We start from the raw sequence: 22,451 nt of genomic DNA, 5'->3' as shown, positions 1-22,451 counted from the left end.
TTAACTTCAGAATAGCTTATTGATTCAGTTTGTTTTTCCCCAAAGAGGTAAGAACAAAATATATACGATTGAATATAAGTATGTTAACTTTTACAAAGTAGAATGATAGTGACTTTAGGTTTATAACAGAGAAATTTTAACATAGTTTTTATAACTTAGTTTTCTCCAGGTAGAATTCTAATTTAAAAAAAAAAATGTAGAGAAAGATAGAAAATGTAAACTTTTTCTAAAATTGCCCAATTTGTTGTAAAGCAACTAACTCACTTAAAATATTAGAGTTAAATTAAGGTTAGCAATATGATCATCTGATTTTGAGTAGCACAAGGTCAATTATTATTTGTCATTACTTGTATGATAGTACATTTTTTACTTTTTAGTTGTTTCATTGATTTTTGTCCACATGTTTTAGTTTTATTTTCATGACCTAAATCAGAATTAGGACTCTTACAAATGAGGGTGGTAGCCTTATAGAATTCCTGGAATTTTTTAGTGCTGTTGTTCTGGGTTTCCTTAATCATCTTTCAAGTGTCATAATATGACCTTGATTAATGAATTAGATTTTTTTTTTTTTTTTTTTTTTTTTTTTTTTTTGGCACAGAGAGAGACAGAGCATGAACGGGGGAGGGGCAGAGAGACAGGAGACACAGAATCGGAAACAGGCTCCAGGCTCTGAGCCATCAGCCCAGAGCCCGACGCGGGGCTCGAACTCACGGACCGCGAGATCGTGACCTGGCTGAAGTCGGACGCTTAACCGACTGCGCCACCCAGGCGCCCCTTAATGAATTAGATTTTTAAAAATTAGACCCTTTTTCTGTTGATACATGAAACAGGCATATGTTAAAAAGACATTGTTTCTGATTAATATTAACGATAGTCTAATACTGCTTTAAGTTTGATCACTGATTCTTGAGACATAAAGCTTTTTGTGGCTATGCCTATAAATTTCCTGATTGTTGAAATATCATCACTCAGAATAGTCCCAGTGAATAACACTACTCTTCCCTCCTCTCCCCCCCGCTTTTTTTATTACTCTTTTAATTTGTCACCTTATTTTATTACTTGATAATTAGCAAAATAGGTCCAGACAACTTATTTTTTTCTGGATATGGTAACTTTTTACATCTAAAAAGATTTAGACTTAAATTTCATGTCTCTCTGTATCATTTAAAATCTTACGCCATTAATTGAATATCTTGTGTATTGGCACTGTGTTCTGTGTAATCCTCAGATTGACTCCTGTCACAACCCCAAATGAAAGAGCTTATTAAACAGTTATTTAGATGAAGATCCTGAAGTTTAGAGAGGTTAAATAACTTGTTTAGGGAGGCATTATATCATTATGGTTAAGAGCAGTTATGTTTGTAGAGTCCCAATCTTCCTCATTCGTAAAATGGGGATTACATGAGTTTTAATGCCTGGAACTTAATAGGTGCTCTATAAATTATAACTGATTTCTTGTATTAGTTTAAACTAGTAAATGGAAGTGTTAAGATTGAAATCCAGGTCTGTCTGATTTCAAAGCTTATGTTATTTCCATTAAGCTATTATGCTACAAAGATTTCCTGTTTATCTGTAAGACAAGTGATACGAGTCGTGCGTGACCCCGAACACCACGTGATCCCAACTGAGCCCATGATTCTTGAAATTTGCTTTGATACACAAGTGCTTTGGATTACAAACACGTTTCAGAATGAATTATGCTTGCAAACCAAGGTTTTACTGTAGTTTTAATTTCTTATGCAGTACTGATTGTCTTTTCTAATGAGTTGTTTCGCACCCACCCTTTTTATAATTATACTTCAGAAAGTGGAGGCGCAAGAACGAGAAGATATCCTGGCTGGAATGGCTGGGAAAGCAATAAAAGGTAAAGTTGGCAAACCTAAGGTGAAGAAACTTCAGTTGGAAGAGACAATGCCTTCCCCTTATGGGAGAAGAATAGTTCCTGAAATTACTGCTATGAAGGCAGATGCCAGCAAAAAGTTGCTGAAGAGGAAAAAGGTATGACATTTCTTTTGTTTTAACTCATTGGTAGACTCCATCTTCCTAATGATATATATTCAGTTTTACTGTGCACTTATTAAATCATGCTTTGTTTCTAATATATTTCACTGTGATAGGAAATCATTTGTTCTATGAGAGCAGTTGGTCCACAAAATGAAAACATTAGTCAAGGATCCACATATATGTAAAGAACTACTTGGTTGATGGAGTTTTTAAAATGAGAGCTAGAAATAGTCTATTTAGCAGCATTCTACATTAAAATCCTGGAACAACAACCAAAAACATATCAGCTTTAAAATATGAACTTTAGTTCTACATCATGACCAATTAAGGAAGTCTCTTAAGCAGAAAAATATTTGGTTTTCAAAGTAAGCTTTTACTATTTATTTGTTATTACCCTTAGTTAAAAAATTATCAAGCACCTCCCATGTCATTGGCATTGATTGGTTCTATTGAGGATTTAAAAGTATGGACTTAAGCTACCCTCCAGAAGGTTGTTGGGCAAGAGTTAGTCAAACTGAGAAGGCTGTTCAGAGTTGAGGAAACAGGAGGCATGATGGTCTGAAAGAAGCAGATTTTTCTGGGCAGGTTGATTTTAGAGCCTAGGGAATATATAGGTACGTCCTTTAGTCTAGTTAGAGCTTGAGAAATGAGCCTCAGAGCTGGAGTGTACCGAGCTAATATTTGAAAGCATAGGAACTTTGTGATACCAGAGAGATCACTCTCTTCTACTGTTCTGATAAACTGATGTGTGTACTATTTGCCTCTTACCTAGCTTCCTAGCACACGCAGTTTCCTCCTTAGGAAATGGCCTCTCTCCTTTTTCGTTGGTGTTTTGTTCTTAGCACTCTTCCCTTCACCTTACATAGTCTCAAGTAACCTCATCTACGCCCAGACCTTTTTTTTCACTCACACTGATGGCTCTTGAATCTTTTTCCCTAACTTACAATGTTTTCAGGAGTGCCAGGTTAATACAGCTACCTGACTGCCCCAAGCCCCCTCAGACTCCACATAACTGAAGCTGAGCCCATTATCCTGATTTCAAAACCTCTTCCACCTCTGTGCCTTATCACCCATCACAAACAAGCCAAAAACCTGGGACTTTCTCATCTAATCAGTAACTGAATCCTACTCACTGCCTATGTAGCAGTTCCACAGTCCTCCCCCCACTGCCCCGCTTTTCTTGGTCTCCATTGATACTGTCTTAGAATTTCAGAAGTTTTCTTTGACGTAAAGTGTTCCTCTTAATTAGTTTTCCTGTCTCTAGTTATCATGACTTCTACATTTTTGTACTTCATTCTTCTGTTTTGTCTCTTACTACGTATGTGATATTTCCAAAAATAAGTGTGACTGTTGCACAGATGCTCAAAAGTTTTCAGTGACTCCCCACTGACTGCACACAGATTCTAGTATCCAGTCATATAGCAACTGCATACCTCCCTGTGTTTCCATGTGCCTACTCTTTCCTTTTCCCTTTCCTTGAATCCTACCCGACTGTTTGAAATTTGCTATATCGTGCCTCTGTGTCTTTTGCCTGGGATGCTCTTCCCTCCTTTCCTTCTCTTCACTTGGCAAACATACATGATTCTTTCAAAACCGAGTCAGAAAGGCTCCTTCTCCATGAAGTCATCTCTGACCCTGCCTTGGGCAGAGTTGCTCACTTCTCCCCCTGGGTTACTTTTATACCTCCCTCCATATTTGTTATTTGTATTCTAATGACTTATCCTGGTGTCCTTCTCTGTCTTTTAATAATCTTAGGGTAGGGAGACTTTGACTAATACCTAGCAGTGCATGACATGTGTTGCTTATCTTCCTTCAATAATCTGTGATTTTTTTTCTAGTATGAGAGACCTGAAATATAGGAACTTATTTTGCAGGTACTCTTTGGTGTATTTTGCTATTGGTCTGAAAGCCCCTTTGATAATCAAAAGCTGCCATCTTATTTTTTTTGTGGTTACTTTTAAGTAGCTATTATCTCAGAGAGTGTATCAGAATAGTAGAGTGTAAGCAATATCATTTGCTGCAGGTAAATAAAGTAGAAGATGGTCTGATCAAAGTCCTCTGCATTACTTATCTGATATGAAGAAGTGATCTATTGACTGGAAATGTATGGTCTTAATTTTTATTTTTACTCCTAGTTATTTGTTTGTTTGTTTAATGTATAGGGTGATCTCGATACCACAGCAGTAAAAGTAGAATTTGATGAAGAATTCAGTGGAACACCAGTAGAGGGTACAGGAGAAGAGGCATTGATCCCGTCAGCTCCTGTAAATAAAGGTCCCAAACCCAAAAGGGAGAAAAAGGAGCCTGGTGAGGAACTGTTACAAAGATTTTTTTTTTTTTTTTTTTTTTTTTAAGAAAAAATTTTTTTGTTTGAGAGAGAGCAAGTGTGAGTGGGGGAGGGGCAGAGAGAGAGGGACAGAGAGAATCAAAAGCAGGCTCCGTGAACTGTCAGTGCAGAGCCTGACGTGGGGCTCAATCTCATGAACTGCAAGATCATGACCTGGGCTGAAATCAAGAGTCTGCGGCTTAACTGATTGAGCCACTCAGGTGCCCCTACCTACAAAGTATTTTTGTGAGGGGGGAAAAATATATATGTACAGGGTATAGCTAGATTTTTTTTTTATTGTGCTTTTTTTTTTCCTCTAGTAGTTGATGTTAATGTCTTAAAATTTCATGAACATTTGTTATTTTATAATTAACCTTTCATTATGAGTTTTATTTTTAGTAATGACATTTGTATAAATATTGATACATATCTTATTCTTTCATTTTTAGGTACCAGGGTGAGAAAAACACCTACATCATCTGGTAAATCCACTGCAAAGAAAGTGAAGAAACGGAATCCTTGGTCAGATGATGAATCCAAGTCAGAAAGTGACTTGGAAGAAACAGAGCCTGTGGTTATTCCCAGAGATTCTTTGCTTAGGAGAGCAGCTGGTACTTTGATATATTTTGTTTTTATTTTCTTGTATATTCTAGTTTGCCCAAGTTAGTATTACTCCTATAAGTTGGTATATTTAGTACTGTCAATGTCATTAAAGTACTAAATTGTTAGTATTTCAGAAGTTACAGTTCATGAAGACAAAAATGTTGCTTTAGAGAATGTTGTTTTTAGCAAAGTTGGACACAGATTGCTCTAAAGTGAATCATGTTGTCTATTGGTTTTTGTTAGAAAGTTTGGGTTTTAATCCATCCATAGTTTGAAGATGTTTGGCAAAAACTGTTTCTTGGTAGAATATCAACAGTGATCAGTAGAAGTGCTTTGTAGTTTTTGTTTTGTTTTCTACCCCACATATCGCGAAAAGTTTCATGATTAGAAGTCTGATTCCATGCACATAGCATAATTTATATAATTGCAGTGCTAGAGTTAGGATGAAGATATCATCTTGTTATTTTGTATGGCTGTTAAGCATGCAATTTTATCCTTTCCGAATATTCATTAATTTGAAGTCTTCAAATATTTAAAACTTGAGTGTCCTATTGTAAAGATTCTTCTCAAATTTTATTAAGTCCTAATTTAGTTAAAATGAGTGATACCTTATTATGGTTGTTTTATTTCTGCGAGATACTTTTTAAAATATATGTCAGACCAGGGGCGCCTGGGTGGCGCAGTCGGTTGGGCGTCCGACTTCAGCCAGGTCACGATCTCGCGGTCCGTGAGTTCGAGCCCCGCGTCGGGCTCTGGGCTGATGGCTCAGAGCCTGGAGCCTGTTTCCGATTCTGTGTCTCCCTCTCTCTCTGCCCCTCCCCCGTTCATGCTCTGTCTCCTCTGTCCCAAAAATAAATAAACGTTGAAAAAAAAAATAAAAAAAAAAAATATATGTCAGGCCTTAAATTCTTTGGTGCTCTAATCGCCAGTGATTGAATTTCTTTTCCTAATGCACACAGGTAGTACAATGTAGGTGAATTTTTAATAGAGTAATTTAACTTATGTGAAAATTAATCTATTAAATTAGATACTTCAAAATTGTATTTAGTCTTTTTCGTACACCTAAAATGAAGTATAAAATGACACAGCATCCAAATTATTTAAAAATTTTATTCCATAGTATATGCTAGAAATTATAAGACTTGCATTATACCAATGTGCCTTTCCCCATACTTGGTACCTTTTTATGCTTTTTTTATTATTGTTTAGTAATATGTTGAGGTATTATCTCTGTATTTCTCATTCATCTGAAGAATTATGGTCTGTTATTTTGTAGTAAAACTATTGTGAATAGAAGATAGAAGTTTTTATGTAAGAGGTTGAGAGAACGTTCGGCACTTTCTAAGACGAGTAAAATTTGTCTTTTGTAATTGCAGAAATGGGAAATCTTAGTAGTCCCTTTTACAATGGCTTATATTCCTATTTTTGAGTAATATTTAAGTATGACAGTTGCACCCTAACAATCTTATTAATCAGTTTGTGCTCCCCTGTACCATATGCAGCATTAGCCTCCTGGGAAGTACAAGATTAACCCTTGACGCTATCAAAATAACTGAGGCCAAAGCTGTTGGTTTTTGCTGTGAATGCTTGTCTTTTTTTCCCCCCTTTTGTTCTTTTTAGAGATAGCTGGAATATCTTCAAATGCATTATTTGTAATATTTCATGTAGATAAAGCTGGATTTAACATTCCTGTTTTTTTTCCTCCTCTTAGCTGAAAGGCCTAAGTACACGTTTGACTTCTCAGAAGAGGAGGATGATGATGCTGATGATGATGAGGACAATAATGATTTAGAGGAATTGAAAGTGAAAGCATCTCCCATAACAAATGATGGGGAAGATGAATTTGTTCCTTCAGATGGCCTAGATAAAGATGAATATACATTTTCACCTGGCAAATCGAAAGCTACTCCAGAGTAAGTAATAAAGTACTATTCGTTATATGGTACAATTCATTATTTAGGCATCTATCAAAGATCTCCTAGTAAACTGTGTCTAAGAATTTATTATCATTCGAGGTCAGGTCCTCCTCACAAAGGAAAAAATCTGGGTAATGTTGCAGCTGTTTACAGAACTGTTGTCTATAGAGCATGGATTGGCAGGCCCCCCCCCCCCCCATAAAGGGCTCTAAGCAAATATTTTAGGCTTTGCAAGCCATATGGTCTCTTTTGCAACTACTCAGTTGTTGCCATTGTAGCAAGAAAGCAGCCATAAACAGTATGTAAATGACTAAGTGTAGCCGTGTTCCAGTAAAACTTTAGAAAAATAGGCTGCAGGCCTATGGGACATTGACAACATGGTTCAGAGAAGTTACTAATTCTTTAGAACTGGGAGGATTTAATTTTCTTCCCTAGCTTTGGCTTTGATTTTTTTTTTTTTTTTTTTTTTTTTTTTTGCCTCTGGAGAGTATTGAACCTTAATGTGTAAGATGTGAAGTTTGTAAGCTCTTTTAGATTTTTAAAGGAAGTGTTTTATCATAGGCAGTCTAGGGTTAAAAATAGGATTATTGAGGACTCTGACAGAGATTCTGACTTTCTCCTTAGGTTTCTGGCCATAATTTACTGATGTTGAATTCTGGAACAGTTCTGTTAATCATAAAATTTAATGTAGTGATAATTTGGATAACTTTAACCTTTGCTCAGTTTCCATTCTTTTATGTTAAATCATTGGTTTTTCTGGTGTCTCTGAATGTATTTCTATGCACACCTGTGCATGTGAGACAGAAAAAAAAAGTTTGGTTCCCCTGTGTTTGACAAAGAGAAACCAATGAGAGAACTGTAATTATAATCCTGCAGCACATTATATAATTTACCAAGGTTGAAACTATATTTAAGTTGTGATTAATTTTTCTTTCTAATAGAAAATCTTCACATGACAAAAAAGGTCAAGATTTTGGGAATCTCTTCTCATTTCCTTCATACTCTCAGAAGTCAGAAGATGGTATGCTCCTTTAATCTTTTCATTGATTAATTACTTACTGTATTATTGCTATGGACTTTTTTTTATGAGCGGAAAACTTACCTTCTTTTTACATTTCCCTCAATGTAATAAGGTTTATTTACTTTTTCTAAGATGAGTACCGACTAATTGGTCAAAATAGGCATTATGGAACTCGTTAGGTTGATAGATGTGTGTATAGATGTGCGTGTAGTGTTCTAATGAGAGAAAAAGATAAAGAAATCTTGGAAGATGAAATTTGATTTTCATGGCAATGTGAATGTATATGTGACAGTTTTTTGTTTTAAGCTACAAGGGGACTGATATTCGGGTTTGTACTAAACTGTAGTAGCTGAAAGAAGCAAACTTAATCAGGGTGTATATTATTTCCTATTAAAACAATTTTTTTTAATGTTTATTTTTGAGAGAGAGAGAGACACAGAGTGTGAGTTGGGGAGGGGCAAAGAGAGAGAGGGAGACACAGAATGTGAAGCAGGCTCCAGGCTCTGAGCTGTCAGCACAGAGCCCGACACGGGGCTCAAACTCACATACTGCGGGATCATGACCTGAGCTGAAGTCAGACACTCAACTGACTGAGCCGCCCAGGCGCCCCTATTTCCTATATTTTTATGTGGGGAATTTTTAAGATCAAAACAATCTAGTTACACTTAACTGTCTTGCATTTTTAAAACACACACACATACAGGCAGACAGACATAGATCTGATACATGTTCTAAGTGTATAGATAGATATGCATATTTGAGAGCATGTCAAAACTGTTATGTAAAACTGCCACATCTAAGTAGACATATCGAATCCCTGTTTTGGTTTGACAAAGGGAAGGGGGAAGGGATGGAGAGCGGAATTGTTGAATCAAAATGGAGTATAAGAGTAAACTGAAGCCTACTGCCTTTTAAAAGGCGAAAGATTTATGTGATCTGAAGAGAAACCAGAGCATGCCTACTGCCTTTTAAATTGATCTTCAGTGACTTAAAATTGGCTTTTAAAAGATGAAGTTACCACTTTCTTAGATTGAACATTATTACTGATATTCCTGAAATGGTTAACAGCATTAGATGTGTAGATAGTAAAATAATCACAGTGAGATCTTGCAGTTTAAAATAAATCAGTATTTTTGAGCTGATCAGTATGTTTTAAATGATTAGCGTTTGGGACTATTAAGAATTTTATTACTCTATACATTTCTATATTTACAACAGAGTTAACATTTTTGAAATATAACATTGTTATATTTTTTGTTTTCAGCTGTTTGTATGTTGTGGATTATATGATCACAAAATAGAAATTTATAAGATCAATTAGCTAAAGAGAAGTCATCAGTAAAAAGAATCAAAGTTTAACTGTTAAGTGGTCCTTATAGAGTCTCTTTACTGAAAGAAAGCTTTATAATTTTTAGATTCAGCTAAATTTGACAGTAATGAAGAAGATTCTGCCTCTGTTTTTTCACCATCGTTTGGTCTGAAACAAACAGATAAAGTTCCAAGTAAAACAGTAGCTGCTAAAAAGGGTATGTACTTAGATTTGATGTTGTTAAGCATCTTACAGACTATATGTAGTTGATATTAAAGGAAATTTAATATAATTTGAAACTATTTGCATGTGGATTTCAGTAGAAAATAGTATAAATGTGTATAAAGAGAATCCCTCTTGTTTTCTAACCATATGAAGTAATAATTAAAATGTAAGACCTTATTGTAAAACTATTGTAATTATAAAATAATCCTGTGTATTGATATTTAAAGATAGCTTTTTAGGTAAGCTCTCCTATAGGTGTTAGCTTGTAAAATAGATGAAAATTTTGTCTGGCTAGTAGCCTGATTGTGTTATCTAGGTAGGTCATGTCTTCACACCCCATTTGGAATGATGGCTCAGTTCTGCTGGGGTCTTCTTTTTTTCTTTCTGAGTCATGTAGCTTCTTTCTTTTCCATAGCCTTAGATTCTCCATAAATCTAAGTTGATTTGACATAGGAATCTGTTATTAGTCCCAAGGGACATACTCTTGGTGTTTTTGAAGAAGGCCAGTATTAGTGCTTTGTGTTTAAAAGATAAGTGCTCCTTACACAGCAAGCAAATAAACATACAGTATGGACCATCTTTTCAGTACCTCAAAAATGTAAAACAGATTCCATTGTAGACACGCACATATTAGATGAAGGGGAACAACAACAGAAGTCCCTACTTATTTTGAGTGCACTAGCACCACGGTAAGAAGTTGGTTGACTGCCACAGCTTCTCTGGCCAACACACCAGGTGCCCTGTCTGCATCCCTTCACCCACACCTCTTCCGTACACATCAGCCAGTGCCTGTATTTCTTTGCCTCAGGACTTGTTACTATGTTGGAATATTAGTATTTCCCCACTCCAGCCGCTCTTTCTCAGTAATTGAAGAGAGCTGGTTTGCAAATACGTTACTGCTCTTGCCTCTCTGGTTAGCCGGCTCTGAGATGTGTGACTTCCCATGGTCCAGAGATTGCTCGTGGTGAGCCCTCAGGGTGATGACAGGCTTGGTACCGTACCCATTACTGGCTGCTGTCGCTTCGCTGCCTCAGTTCTGTTCTCCGTTTTTTTTCACCTCCCAAATAAGTACTTGTACTGAAGTCTTTGTTTTGGGGCCAGGTGGGGTCTGCTTCTGGGGAGTTCAAACTGAGACAGGCCCTATAGTTTTTCTTTCTGCATCTTTTTTAAAATTGTCTTCACGTGAGCACTTTATAACCACCCCGAGAACTTGGGAGCCCTGTCACTTCTTGGAACGTATCGACCTGTTTCCTTCATCGAGCTGTTCACTCCTATTTAAGCTAATGAGTTAGTGTTGAGTGTTAACTAACAGGCTAGCATACCACAACCCCTGTCCCGTCGGGTTGCTTCACCAGTTGAACTAGCCTGTGTCAGTTGAATGGGTAATGCTTGCGTGAAACAGTTGAAGCCCTCAGTCTTCCTCTAGCCGCCTTCCAAAAATACAGTTCCCACAAAATCCCATTTCAAGGAGAGGATGCATCCCCTCCTCCATCCTCTGTGAGATTATCTCTGTTAGCTCCAAACTGTATGTATTATTATACAAGTTAACCTCTGTAACTCCAGTCGTTGACAGCAGAAGCAGCTCATGGTACTCCGGTATCGACTTACATTTGCTTGGTGGAACTTTAACTGCCACCTCACACTCAAGCCTGGAAACTCTAACGAAGGAGAAAGCTGGTTCCTAGAACACACTGCTGTGTCAAGCCTATACTGGTGCTAGGAGCTGCCTGCCACGTGGCTCTTGTGGTGGACTTAGTCATAAGGATTCAGGGAAAAGCCACAAAACCTGTGGTTGCCACGGCCATGAGTGTGGACTCTCTTGCCGTCCTAATGAGGGGCCTTTACCCTAGCATCTCAGATTGGGCCCAGGAATACATTTTCCATGTAATTAGCCTGTTCTGGTTTTTGTTTTTTAATTTTTACTAATCACACAAGTGAAGTCTGATTTATCAGTTTTCACATAGAATGTAAATGAAGCAGAAAAACATTCTATTTTAAAAGCAAAATTCCTAAAACAAAGGCTTTTGGGCCTATTGTCTTACCTGGAATTTTCACATTTCTTTCTACATAAAAGTGCCATGTTTGGATTTCAACTTTTCAACTTTGAATTGAAGTGAATCAGCTTCTATTCATGGTATTTGGGGGTCCTGTAAAAATGTTTTTTCCTTCCTCTAAAACATTTTAGAACTTAGAACGTAACATGTGGTTATACTTGAGTTGTAATTAATGTCAAATATGTTACTTTTCTATCATGACTATATTTTTACTACTGCTTTTTAAAAGTTCCTGCTTAATTCACATTAATGGCCTTTGTTTTAAAATAATCTCCCACGAAATAGCAAAAGGCATATTGTTCATAATTAAATAAAAAGCATGGTGTCATCTGTGAGAAATTGTTTGGCTTTATACTGGCACCAAGGGAAGAGAAACCATTTTGTTATGTAAGGCTACTCAATTTCCTATCAGCAGTAAGAAATTCCATTGTTACAGGATTCGCTTGAGCATGGTTTGCTGGTAAGTGTATTACGTTGATTTATGAAATGGAAATTTGCTTAATAGGAAAACCATCTTCAGATACAACTGCTAAGCCCAAGAGAACCCCTAAACAGAAGAAAGTAGAGACTATAAACTCTGACTCAGATTCAGAATTCGGCATTCCAAAGAAGAGTACACCCCCAAAAGGTGAGGATTATGTTTAACCCTCTAATGGATGTCATTTCGTCTCTTCTCATTGAATTTAGAAAGACTGTACTGTTTTGTTTTAAATTGCTTTACTCCTCAACAAGGAATATGTTTAAGAATTAGTGCTGAATTAGAGTCCAGAGGAAGTCTAGTGCTTTGTTTTAGGAATCAAGGAATTACGACTCGGAAGTTAAGTAAACAACTTACATATGTAAGAATGGTTCAGAGACCCCCTGCACAGACTCACTGGGAGTAGTTATTGAGAAGGCAGATGAGGGCTCCTTGCCAAGTGGAGAGTGACCATTCCCAGGAGCTGGGACTTGTACACTGGAGCTGTTGTTTGCTCATCTAGGAGCCAGTTCTTCATCCTGGAACCCTCATTTCCTTCCAGAATCTAGAAAAGTCCTCAAAGGTGCTTTTTAAAAAATATGTGTAAGATAGTTTTTTCTGAGGGTAGCCGCTCAGCCTTTTCTCCCAACTGACAGATTTACCATCAGTGTATTTAGAGTGGTGATTGGGATAAGGAGATAGCTACATGGAAACAAGGGAGAATAGGGGCAAAAAAGAAACAGTGACTGAGGAGATCAGTACTTCTGTTATGCCTGGCTTGAAACTGTTAAAGATTCAGAAGTGCCATTTCATTGATTCATTTGATAAAATAGGACATCCCAAGATTGTTTAGGCTATCCATACTAGTACAATCTGGTTCGTTATAGCTCTTAAAGAATTTTTAAAATTTAGAATGGCAGTTTAGTTCCATTTTCTCTTTCACTGGCATCATTGTAGGATGTAGAATATTTTGTCACCATTTGCATATTACTTTTCCCCCCTTTCTCCTCCAGTGAGAATAAGAGGTTAGGTAGAAAAAAAAATAGCTGCATGTGGTGCTTTTAAGTTTGAGAAGGAACATGGATTTGACAGATTATGATTAATACTCGGGGTTTATTCTAAGACTGTGCTACCTACCTAAAATGGGATCTGCAGTTGGTTGTTACTAGTGCATAAGTAAAATTTGGACTACACATTTAAACATAATTTGTGCTAATAAGAAAATATGTATTTTCTAGTAATTCATATTGTATTTTTAAAGGTACTAGTCTATGACAAATTAGAAACTAAAACTTGTTTTCATCACATACAAGTTAAAAAGCAACAAGACATTTTCTTTTTAGGCACAAAGACCACATGTTCAAAATGTAAATGTTTTCTCTTGTGTATCAGGAGTTTGGTCATTAAAATTTGTCACCAGGACCTTCCAACTAGTTTTAAATGTATTTGTGAAATACTCTTTCGTCTCATCAATCCCAAAACTGAAATGATGCCACCAAATAGTTTCTACATCATTTATATTTAGAGACCAGGATTGCAGTACTGATTGGGGCATGCCAAAGAAGCGAACTATAATGTTGTGACATTTATCTTTTTATACTGTACTTTAACCTTGGGAGGAAAAAACCCCTTTGTATCATTTTAAGGTAAAGGCCGAGGAGCAAAGAAAAGGAAAGCATCTGGCTCTGAAAATGAAGGTGATTATAACCCTGGCAGGAAAACATCCAAAACACCAAGCAAGGTAATCAGGAACATCTTTTTATGCATTGTTTTACGATGATCTATAACTGGCTTAGTTGGCTTATTACTATAAGGTCTTCTAACACTTTAAACCTAGCCTCTCTTATGCATACGGCACTTATGTATCGTTAAAAGAATTATCCAAGTATAAGATGCATACAATCAGGACTATTTCTTGGGTAAAAGTCTGGCATAAATGAGCCTACTTAATTAAGAGTATTCTATTCCATCCAATGAACGATTGAAGTTATTGGCTATGTGTCTGAAATACTTTTCAGACCAAATAAAGGCTGTTTCTTTTTAGCTTGGATTTATTTGCCCAGGCTCTGATTTTTTTCTTTTAACTTGAATTCATTTGTGGCTAATTTTCACAGTCTGACCTTTCTCCAGGAGCACACAATCTTTTTTATAGGTAAAAGAAAAACATCCAGTGTCCTTTTTCTTCTCTCCCTATTAAAATGTAAAAATACAAACATGATTTTAGCTTCACGCCATTCTCCACCTTGGCCTTTTCCATCCAGTCTTCCGTGTGTCTGGTCCATCTTGGTGACTCCTCTCTGCATTTTTATAATAAATATTGTGCATGTTTTGTTTTCCTTTCATGAATTGAGAGGCACTTACAAGTAAATAATTTGTACTAATCTGGGTACTGTGCATAGTTGCTTGGTAATAGAGAAATTCAGAAAAAAATATCACCACGGTGGCAGATTATTATACTTCATCACTTTTATAAAGGTAACTTAAGTTAGCATTACAATTATGATTTTAGAAGCCTCGTTATTTGTATTCTTTCTCAAATGTAAGTGAAGTATAAGGAATAATTCTTTTTAACATTAGTCTTTTCCTTTTTTTTCTTTAAACCATGTCTAGAAAATGAAGAAAACCTCTTTTGATCAGGATTCAGATGTGGACATCTTCCCATCAGATTTCACTTCTGAAGCACCTTCTCTGCCACGGAGCGGTCGGGCTAGGAAAGAAGTAAAATATTTTGCAGAGTCCGATGATGAAGAAGATGTTGATTTTGCAATGTTTAATTAAGTGCCCAAAGAGCACAGAAACATTTTTCAACAGATAAATTGTGTTGTCCTTTTGTCTTTTCTGTCTCAGACTTTTGTACATCTGGCTTATTTTAATGTGATGATGTAATTGATGGTTTTTTATTATTGTGGTAGGCCTTTTAACATTTTGTTCTTACACATACGGTTTTATGCTCTTTTTTACTCATTGAAATGTCATGTACTGTCTGATTGGCTTGTAGAATTGTTATAGACTGCCGTGCATTAGCACAGATTTTAATTGTCATGGTTGCAGACTACAGACCTGCTTTTTGAAATGAAATTTAAACATTAAAAATGGAACTGTGTACTCTGTGTCTTTACTAAAGATGGAAGTGTAGTAAAAGCTCCCATACACTCTTAAAATAAATATATTTTATTCTTTGCCAGGAGACTCCATGGAAAAAGGTAAACAGTATATGAACATAGAAAGCATTGTTAAACAATCTCAATGTACAAACAGAGCCAGTGAAAGTACATCACAGACTTGCTAATATATCAAAAAAAAAAAATCCACTAGTGCTTAAATGAGAAGAAACTGACACTTGTATCTGTTAACCACTCTACCACAGCTTTCACTCTGCTTCATAGTGATTGAACAAGGTCAAAGGATGCAGATTCTCTGTCCATGCCTTTAGGGGTTCATACTAGCCCCCGGGCATCAAGGAGGCTAGGAAAAAAAAACAAACCCTCAATACCAGGCATGAATGAGGAAGGACACTGGAGTTACACGGTGTAGGTGGTAGACCAGTCTGTAATTATCCCATGAAATTTCCCTAATGGCTTGTGAACAGGTAAACAAAAACTTATTAACACTGAAAAGTGTTTCTGCCTTGGAGGCTACCATTACTGTAAAAATGTATCTTTAAAAAAAAAATTGTGTAGTTATGTCATTAAGATAAACCACTCTTAAAGTGACATTAACAGTTGAACAAATGACATCTGATTAACTGAACTGGCAGTTACACCGATACAGAATTCTCTTCTGCTAGTGCAGTGAATTTGTATCTTTTTACTGGGCAACATGAAATAGAAGACGCAGTTTGAGAGCGTCAGAAAGAGCAAGGACAAGCTTCCGTACTAACTAAATTAGACTTCTCTCTAGCTTTGTCATACTGTACAACAGTCCCCTTTCCTTACCTTGGTGTCCTGATTACTCTGTGAAAGCAAGTTATTTTTTTGAGCCTCTCTTAGCTGGACGCGTGCAGTAGTCTGTTCCGCAACCTCGGTGTCTTGGTTGAGTATGCAAGGCAAAAGGAAAGCACCAAACATACAGTATAGAAAGAACAGAGCCATACTTCTGTATGTACAAAGTCTTCAGAAACTTAACCGGGGTAAATCATTTCGACTGGGTCTTTGCCATGCAATCTTGAGTGTTCAAAGAGGAAAATAGAAGCTTTTAACTAGTTTCTGGTTGCACGAAATGGCTGAGTTTTAGAATTTAAAAAGTTTGTATTTCTAGGTAAGTTAGACAGTGAGGAGTAAATATTGATACATATGAAAACTTCTTGGTCCTTCTTGAGTTTTAATATATTTTCAGTCCGAAAACTAAGCAGCAGTAAAAATGTTTCTTTCTTGCGGTTTAAATCCTGGAACTGAAGGTACTGGGGAATGTTTGAAGTGGCTGGAAAGTGTCTTATTGCACCAGTGGTGACTGACTGACCCCGCTGTTTTCCACCGAGCTGGGTGAGATGCTGGGACTGTGCTCCGCTGGGTTCCCGCTCGAACTGGGGGTCAAGGGTTCATGTCCTTCAGAATTCTCCAGCATTTCCTGAATGAGAGGTGGCATTGATCCAGGAATTTCCATTTTCAAGGTAATTACACGTTCTGCACCTTTTAAAGAGAGATAATAGAAATCTGGTAGAGATAAGGAGTCAAGCTGAAGAACTAAGGCTCCACCTTCACTGACTTGAACGAGGGTTTTGGTGAAAACCGTGCTGCCAGTGCCTTCCAGAGGCTACCCTAATTTTACGACATTTAAATATTTCTACTCCATCTATAGAAAAGCAGCACAGACGCGGTGACTTCCTTAAATGTGCTGCTCCCATGCCCGAGTCAGTGGTAGGAAACAGTGTCAACATATATTCACTTAATTTACAAAGAGACGTTCTTGATAAAAGACCAGAAAGAGCGTGTCTTCCAACAAGACAGTTTTCAAGGATACCAGTTACCCGCAAAGGAAGGAAGCGACAGGTAACAACTAACAAATGGGCGGCTTGTCAACTTGGATGCAGCACTGCCCTGTCCAGGGCAACAGGCACTAGCCATGTGCGACGATTTAAATTTGCTACATTACAATCAGGACAAACAGTGCCTCGATTGAATTAGACACTTTTTTAGTGCTCGAGAGCCACGTGTAGCTAGTGGCTCCTTGTATTGGACAAGGCAGATTAGAGAGTATGTCCATAATCACAGTAAATTCTATTAGCACCGGTCTAGCTAGATCTAGACAATGACAGTATTAAGTTAAACAGCCTCACTATTTTTAAAATCAAAGACCTCGTAATTCTAATGGCCAAGCACTGGTATCTGCTGTTTGCAGAGACTCTGAACCCCATGCTAAGGATGAACTCAGGAACGGCTCATCGAGGAAACCTCTTCGAAGTAGCGCAAGAATCGAGACTCCTCGTCCAACAAATTCACCGTGCTTTTTAAGCACTTTGTGAAATGCAGAGTTGGTTCCTTGGCTCGGCCAGGCCTTCAGGGGCAGAGCACGCTAATGGGGAAGGAGAAGGACCACAGCAGGCTGGGTACCAGGGATAGCTGCTGAGTTTTCTCTCCACACAGCAAAGCCCGACGCTAACACTCAACTGTGATATAGCTCTAGGCACTTCTGTAATTGCTCGCGTTGCCACACAAACTGAAAATCACTAGGCCAAGAATATTTATACCTCTCAGGAGAGCAAGAGTTCCTTTGCTGAGAAGTGTGCAGAAGTAAATCTGCCTACACACGAGATAGCAACGGCAACACTGATGGAGAGAGAGACTTCATCCAGTAACAACTGCCCTAAGTACTATTCATTTTCCCCAGGTTTGGATGGTCAGGAAAAGCTGGAGTCAAGTTTACAGCAACCAGAGCATGTGTGCCAAGGCATGAGATGAAAAAGGCTGTCATAGAGTACATTCTCCTGAAAACAGTTTTTCTATTTACTTAGTAATCTGAATTATAAACTCAATCTATTAAGATCATTGAGCAGGGTAAGATTTAAGGTGTTGTTTTTTTTTTTTTTAAAGGGTGAATACTATATTCCTTCTGATTTCCGTGAGAAATGAATTCCGGAACAACAACAACAAAAAGACAGCTATTATCAAACATCCTGAATGAAAACATCAGTTTAAAAACAAGTCAGGACCGGGGCGCCTGGGTGGCGCAGTCGGTTAAGCGTCCGACTTCAGCCAGGTCACGATCTCGCGGTCCGTGAGTTCGAGCCCCGCGTCGGGCTCTGGGCTGATGGCTCAGAGCCTGGAGCCTGTTTCCGATTCTGTGTCTCCCTCTCTCTCTGCCCCTCCCCCGTTCATGCTCTGTCTCTCTCTGTCCCAAAAATAAATAAACGTTGAAAAAAAAAAAATTTTTAAAAACAAGTCAGGACCACTTGGTGAATACAACATAGACTTCGAGACCTACCTTTCGCACTGATGCTGCGGAGATCTGTGATTTTCATTAAGATCTTTGGAAACATGTGAGGCTTGCTGGGTCGTCTCTTTCGGATATAAATTTTTAGTGCTTCCAGCAGTGGTTCTTGTAGCTTATCTACTTTTGTTGGTTCCTCAAGGTCCTGGCGGTCTAGACAGCAGGAATAAAGGATAAACAATTAGGGCAGCAAGAGTCACGCACCTGCCAGGTGAGCGTGCGTCCTTGTTCCTCCTAGCACATTATCATTTTATTAATGTGATGATTCCATCACATACACAACTTTGAAGATACAGGGAACTGCTTTAGGCAGTGATACTTGAACATGTCCCTCTTGCTGGTCAAAAGCACATTCTGATGCCTGGTTGCTTTTGTTCCTGGAAGAGAATTACTCCTTGTGACCAGGAGGTGTCACTACAGAACTGAATTCAAAGAAGCCTTGAGCAGGATGGTTCTAACAGCAAGGTAAACAGGCCCCCGTAATCAAAGCCATTACTTTTTAACCACTTAATGATTCAACCTCCTGTGAGCCAGTAGGGGTCAGTACAGAGCAGAAAGCCATATTTTATCCTGGTCCTTCAAGGTTTGGGTGTTGGGGTGGGGGTGGGTTGGGGGAGACAAACCAATGAATTGTAGTCCCAGCCACTAAAGTAGCAAACAGCACAATCAAGTCCCTAGCATTATCATTAAAATGTCCCTGGGCAATTTATTTTACAACAGTCTGATCCTACCTTTGAAACAATACCTGTGGCAACTGGAGAAATAGCACTGTGGTATTTCAGAGCAACAGGATCCCAAGTACCTTTATTTAATTTATAACCCTATGGAAAAATGCAACGGACCCCAAGCATGCATGCCTGGCTATTTATTCACGTGTCTTTTTCCATGCAAAATAACTCTGGAATGGAGATGGGACTTTCCCATAAATGACAAGTGCAAGTTGTTCTTCATGGAATCTCATGAGGGTTTTCTAGGTAGTTGGTACCTCCACAGATTAAGCAGATGGCACTAAGAAGGCCTGTTTCTGTGTCATCCATTTCCAAAGGCAGGAGCTGGTTGGCAAAGGTGAACACAAGGTCAGTCAGAGGACCAAATCCAGCATTGTGCATCTGAGTTCGATTTAGGGTAAGGCCATCTGAAAAAGTCATGGTGTCTTGTTCTGGGGTATACCTGGTGCAAATTCTAAGAATCTGGAAGGAAAAAAAAAAAAGCATATTTGATGGGTCATCAAAGCCAGCTTGTTCTTACAGCATCAACCAGATCTAGGCACGTAGATTTCCAAAGACCTCTTGCATCACACGCACACGGTCCCGCTTTGGGATGTGTGATGTCTTCTGCAGCTCTTTCATTAAAAGAACAGAAGTCAAAACATGGGTTAACGTTATTTAGGGAACAATAAAAGGACAAAAGAAATTTTGAGAACCACTTGTGCTAAAAGTAATTCATTTGACTTGAATAAACATTTACTGAGTACCTACTTATGTCCCAGGCACTGTGCCAGGTGCTGGGGATAAGAAGAACAAGATTTTTTTAAAGAGCTTACAGTCTACAAAAAAAAAAAAAAAAAAAAGGCAATATGTACCATTAAATGCCTAGTACATGTCAAATGTTCTCATGCCCTACGTTCAATCTTTCAAACAACACCCTAGACTGAGTATTATTCCTATTTTACAGATAAGGGGCTAAAGCTCAGAAAGGTGAAGCCGTATGGCCAGTGTCACACAATTAACATGTGGCTGCACTGGATTCAAACCCAGGTGAGGCCCCCTCTTCCGTGATGCCTCTGGTCACGCAGCTCCACAGACCAGGAGAGTACGAGCAGGGGTGCAACCGGGAAGGCAGTTGGGCGTTCGGACGTCCTCTGACACCGGTGGGAGGGGGTCCAGGGCGCACACACCCAGAAGAGGCAACATTTCAACTAAGCTCAGAAATATGGCTGGGATCCTAGGTAAGCAGCCTTGGTCACGATGCCACAGTCTTGCAATGCCACCTCGCACGGCCTTGATAGAAAACTCTGCCGGCCACCCCAGCACACCTGCTACTGGGAAGTTGCCTGCTCCGGGCTCGGGGCCTTCGGGCCTCGCTCAGCATGGTGAATTCCAAAACACCTTTCTGGTGTTCCTGCTGCCCTATCAGTCCTCACTGTGGGCAAGACGCTCCGTGCGTTCTGGAACACGCAGCCACCCAGAAGCATATTTCTGCACCAACAACTGTGAGGGAACTTTCTGCCAACCAGGTTTCCACATTTGACTTTTTCATCTAAAAAAGTCTCAGAGCTTCACGAAGCACAGAGACAAATTTATTCCACCTGGACAGGAGTGAAGAACCCAGTAGGTGGATGGAGCTGAGTATTTTTTCCCAGATGTTGGTCCTCACTTTGGGTGTGGTCACCATGAACTTCAGTGTCAACTGAGAGGACAGATGTGACCAGAAGGCTCTGCCATCTTCCTGTGATGCGGCCACGTGCAGAGGGGGTGGCTCTCGGACGAAGCCATAGGACTCCCAGCTGGCAGGGAAGTCCCAGAAGTACAGCCCTCCCCACTCTCCATATTCTCACCAAGACTCCTAAAGCAGGAACTAGGTCAAATCTTTTATCTTGAAGGCAAGTGCTGGGGGGTTGGGGTAAGGACAGCTCCCGTGCAGAGGACCATCCTGACTGGCTAAGTGACCGCAAAGGCCTCATAGCCACTGGAGCACAGTTAGCCAGGGGGCAGGGCGGTCACACTGGAAAGGTCGCATGTTCTTGGGTCCTTGCTCTGGTGTTCCCTGAACCTCCAAGAAGACTGGGCCAGGAGCCAGCCCTCCTCTTACATGCAGGACTCGGACTCGGGCAGGAGCATGAGGATGTCCCGCCCCATAAAGTGAGGGCATGGGACGCTCGTGGATTAAAAAACGTCCGACTCTTGGTCAGGACGTCTCCTGAGAGGAGAACAGTGAATGATTAGCACTCCCGCCTCCAACTTATAGTAGCTAATGTTTCTATTGATCAGCGACTACATGCCAGGTACCATGCTAACTTTTAACATATTGTTTAATTCTTGTATCAACCCAGGAGTTAGGACTATTGTTATCCCATTTTACAGACGGGGAAACCAATGCGAATTAACAGCTTGTCCTTGGTTGCCTAACTACAAGATGGCATGACTCGCTTCAGGTGACCTGTCTCCAGCACTTAAGCACTCCGCTATGCTCTTAGCCTCTGTTTCACAGCTGCCTCGTTCCTCTGCAGGCCGCTATCCGCTCCAGCCGCCTAAGGTAAGATGACCTCTGGCCTGGCGTTAATCTGGATATGAGCCTCATTTGCCTTCTTAGCTGGGTGCCTTTGCACCGTGTACAACCTGAACAGTTATCCATGGTGACCTACCGGTATACGGGAGCGCACGGCCTGTGGTCTGGAAATGGAAAATTTTACAAACTTGAGGTGAGAGGGGCACAACCTCAAACTTAATATTCCTATTCTGTGACCAAGCGGCACCATGAACTGGAAAGCATCTGAATGTGAGTGGTCACTAAACCATTACAAAGATTCCTCTTCTCTGGATGGGTGGCTGTTTCTGCCTCTCAGGTATTTGCCCAGGGGCCTCTCTGAGCCATTTCCTCTGGGTCCCTGATCGGCTGACCTGTTGCACTTCATCTTGGTAGCTGATGGGCTATGAAGCCATTGCCAGAGCCAGAGCAGCAAAGGAACCGAGAGTTACTTGTCCACCTGAGTTCCCCTGAAAGTCTTTGGCAGGGGGCAGGGCGGGGGGTGGGGGAAGTACAGTGCCCAAGGTCACGCAAGCAATGGTGCCAGGGCAGACCACAGGACTCCTAGCCCCCAGCCCATGTTCCCTTCAACCACCTGGAGGATCACGAGGAAATGTGCCTGCCGTAGGGAGGTATCGTGCGATGGGCAGAGTTGAGTAGGCTCAGTACGTATGGGCTCAAAATCTCCAGGCGCTTTTCCAGTTTGGAATCAAGGAGGTACTAAAGAAGTCTTTGCAGCCGAAGCACGCTGCCAAGAAGTGAATGCTCTAGATCTGTCCCTGCAATAATGAAAGAAACCAGGGTTTGCTGGAAAGGAACCGAAGACCAAGATTTAGGCGTTTGCAAGCTGTCAACAGCTCACTT

General features: G+C 39.5%; 2 protein-coding genes across 5 annotated transcripts in view; one reads left to right on the top strand and one right to left on the bottom strand.

Moving 5' to 3' along the window:
• TOP2B (DNA topoisomerase II beta) overlaps positions 1–15,018 on the top strand; it is a gene marked incomplete at its 5' end in the record, with an annotated part of 64,986 nt that extends 49,968 nt beyond the window's left edge. Inside the window, 9 exons of the mRNA XM_043595538.1 lie at positions 1,804–1,998; positions 4,167–4,311; positions 4,780–4,941; positions 6,645–6,846; positions 7,791–7,870; positions 9,286–9,396; positions 11,964–12,086; positions 13,562–13,656; positions 14,526–15,018. Coding sequence (XP_043451473.1) covers positions 1,804–1,998; positions 4,167–4,311; positions 4,780–4,941; positions 6,645–6,846; positions 7,791–7,870; positions 9,286–9,396; positions 11,964–12,086; positions 13,562–13,656; positions 14,526–14,693 — 1,281 coding nt within the window. The remainder of the gene's footprint in view (positions 1–1,803; positions 1,999–4,166; positions 4,312–4,779; positions 4,942–6,644; positions 6,847–7,790; positions 7,871–9,285; positions 9,397–11,963; positions 12,087–13,561; positions 13,657–14,525) is intronic.
• Positions 15,019–15,070: 52 nt separating this feature from the next.
• The window catches only part of RARB (retinoic acid receptor beta), a 730,168-nt gene continuing 722,787 nt past the window's right edge, over positions 15,071–22,451 (bottom strand). For all 4 annotated transcript variants that reach the window (XM_043595539.1, XM_043595540.1, XM_043595541.1 and 1 more), the window contains 3 exons: positions 19,327–19,531; positions 18,336–18,494; positions 15,071–16,543 (listed from right to left, as the gene is read on the bottom strand). In XM_043595539.1, the coding sequence (XP_043451474.1) occupies positions 16,347–16,543; positions 18,336–18,494; positions 19,327–19,531 (561 nt within the window). In that variant the 3' untranslated portion in view covers positions 15,071–16,346. The remainder of the gene's footprint in view (positions 16,544–18,335; positions 18,495–19,326; positions 19,532–22,451) is intronic.

The sequence above is a fragment of the Prionailurus bengalensis genome, chromosome C2, assembly GCF_016509475.1.
Source record: "Prionailurus bengalensis isolate Pbe53 chromosome C2, Fcat_Pben_1.1_paternal_pri, whole genome shotgun sequence".
Taxonomy (NCBI): Eukaryota; Metazoa; Chordata; class Mammalia; order Carnivora; family Felidae; genus Prionailurus; species Prionailurus bengalensis.
The sequence above is the reverse complement of the archived record's forward strand: the minus strand, read 5'-3'. Positions and strand labels throughout refer to the sequence as shown.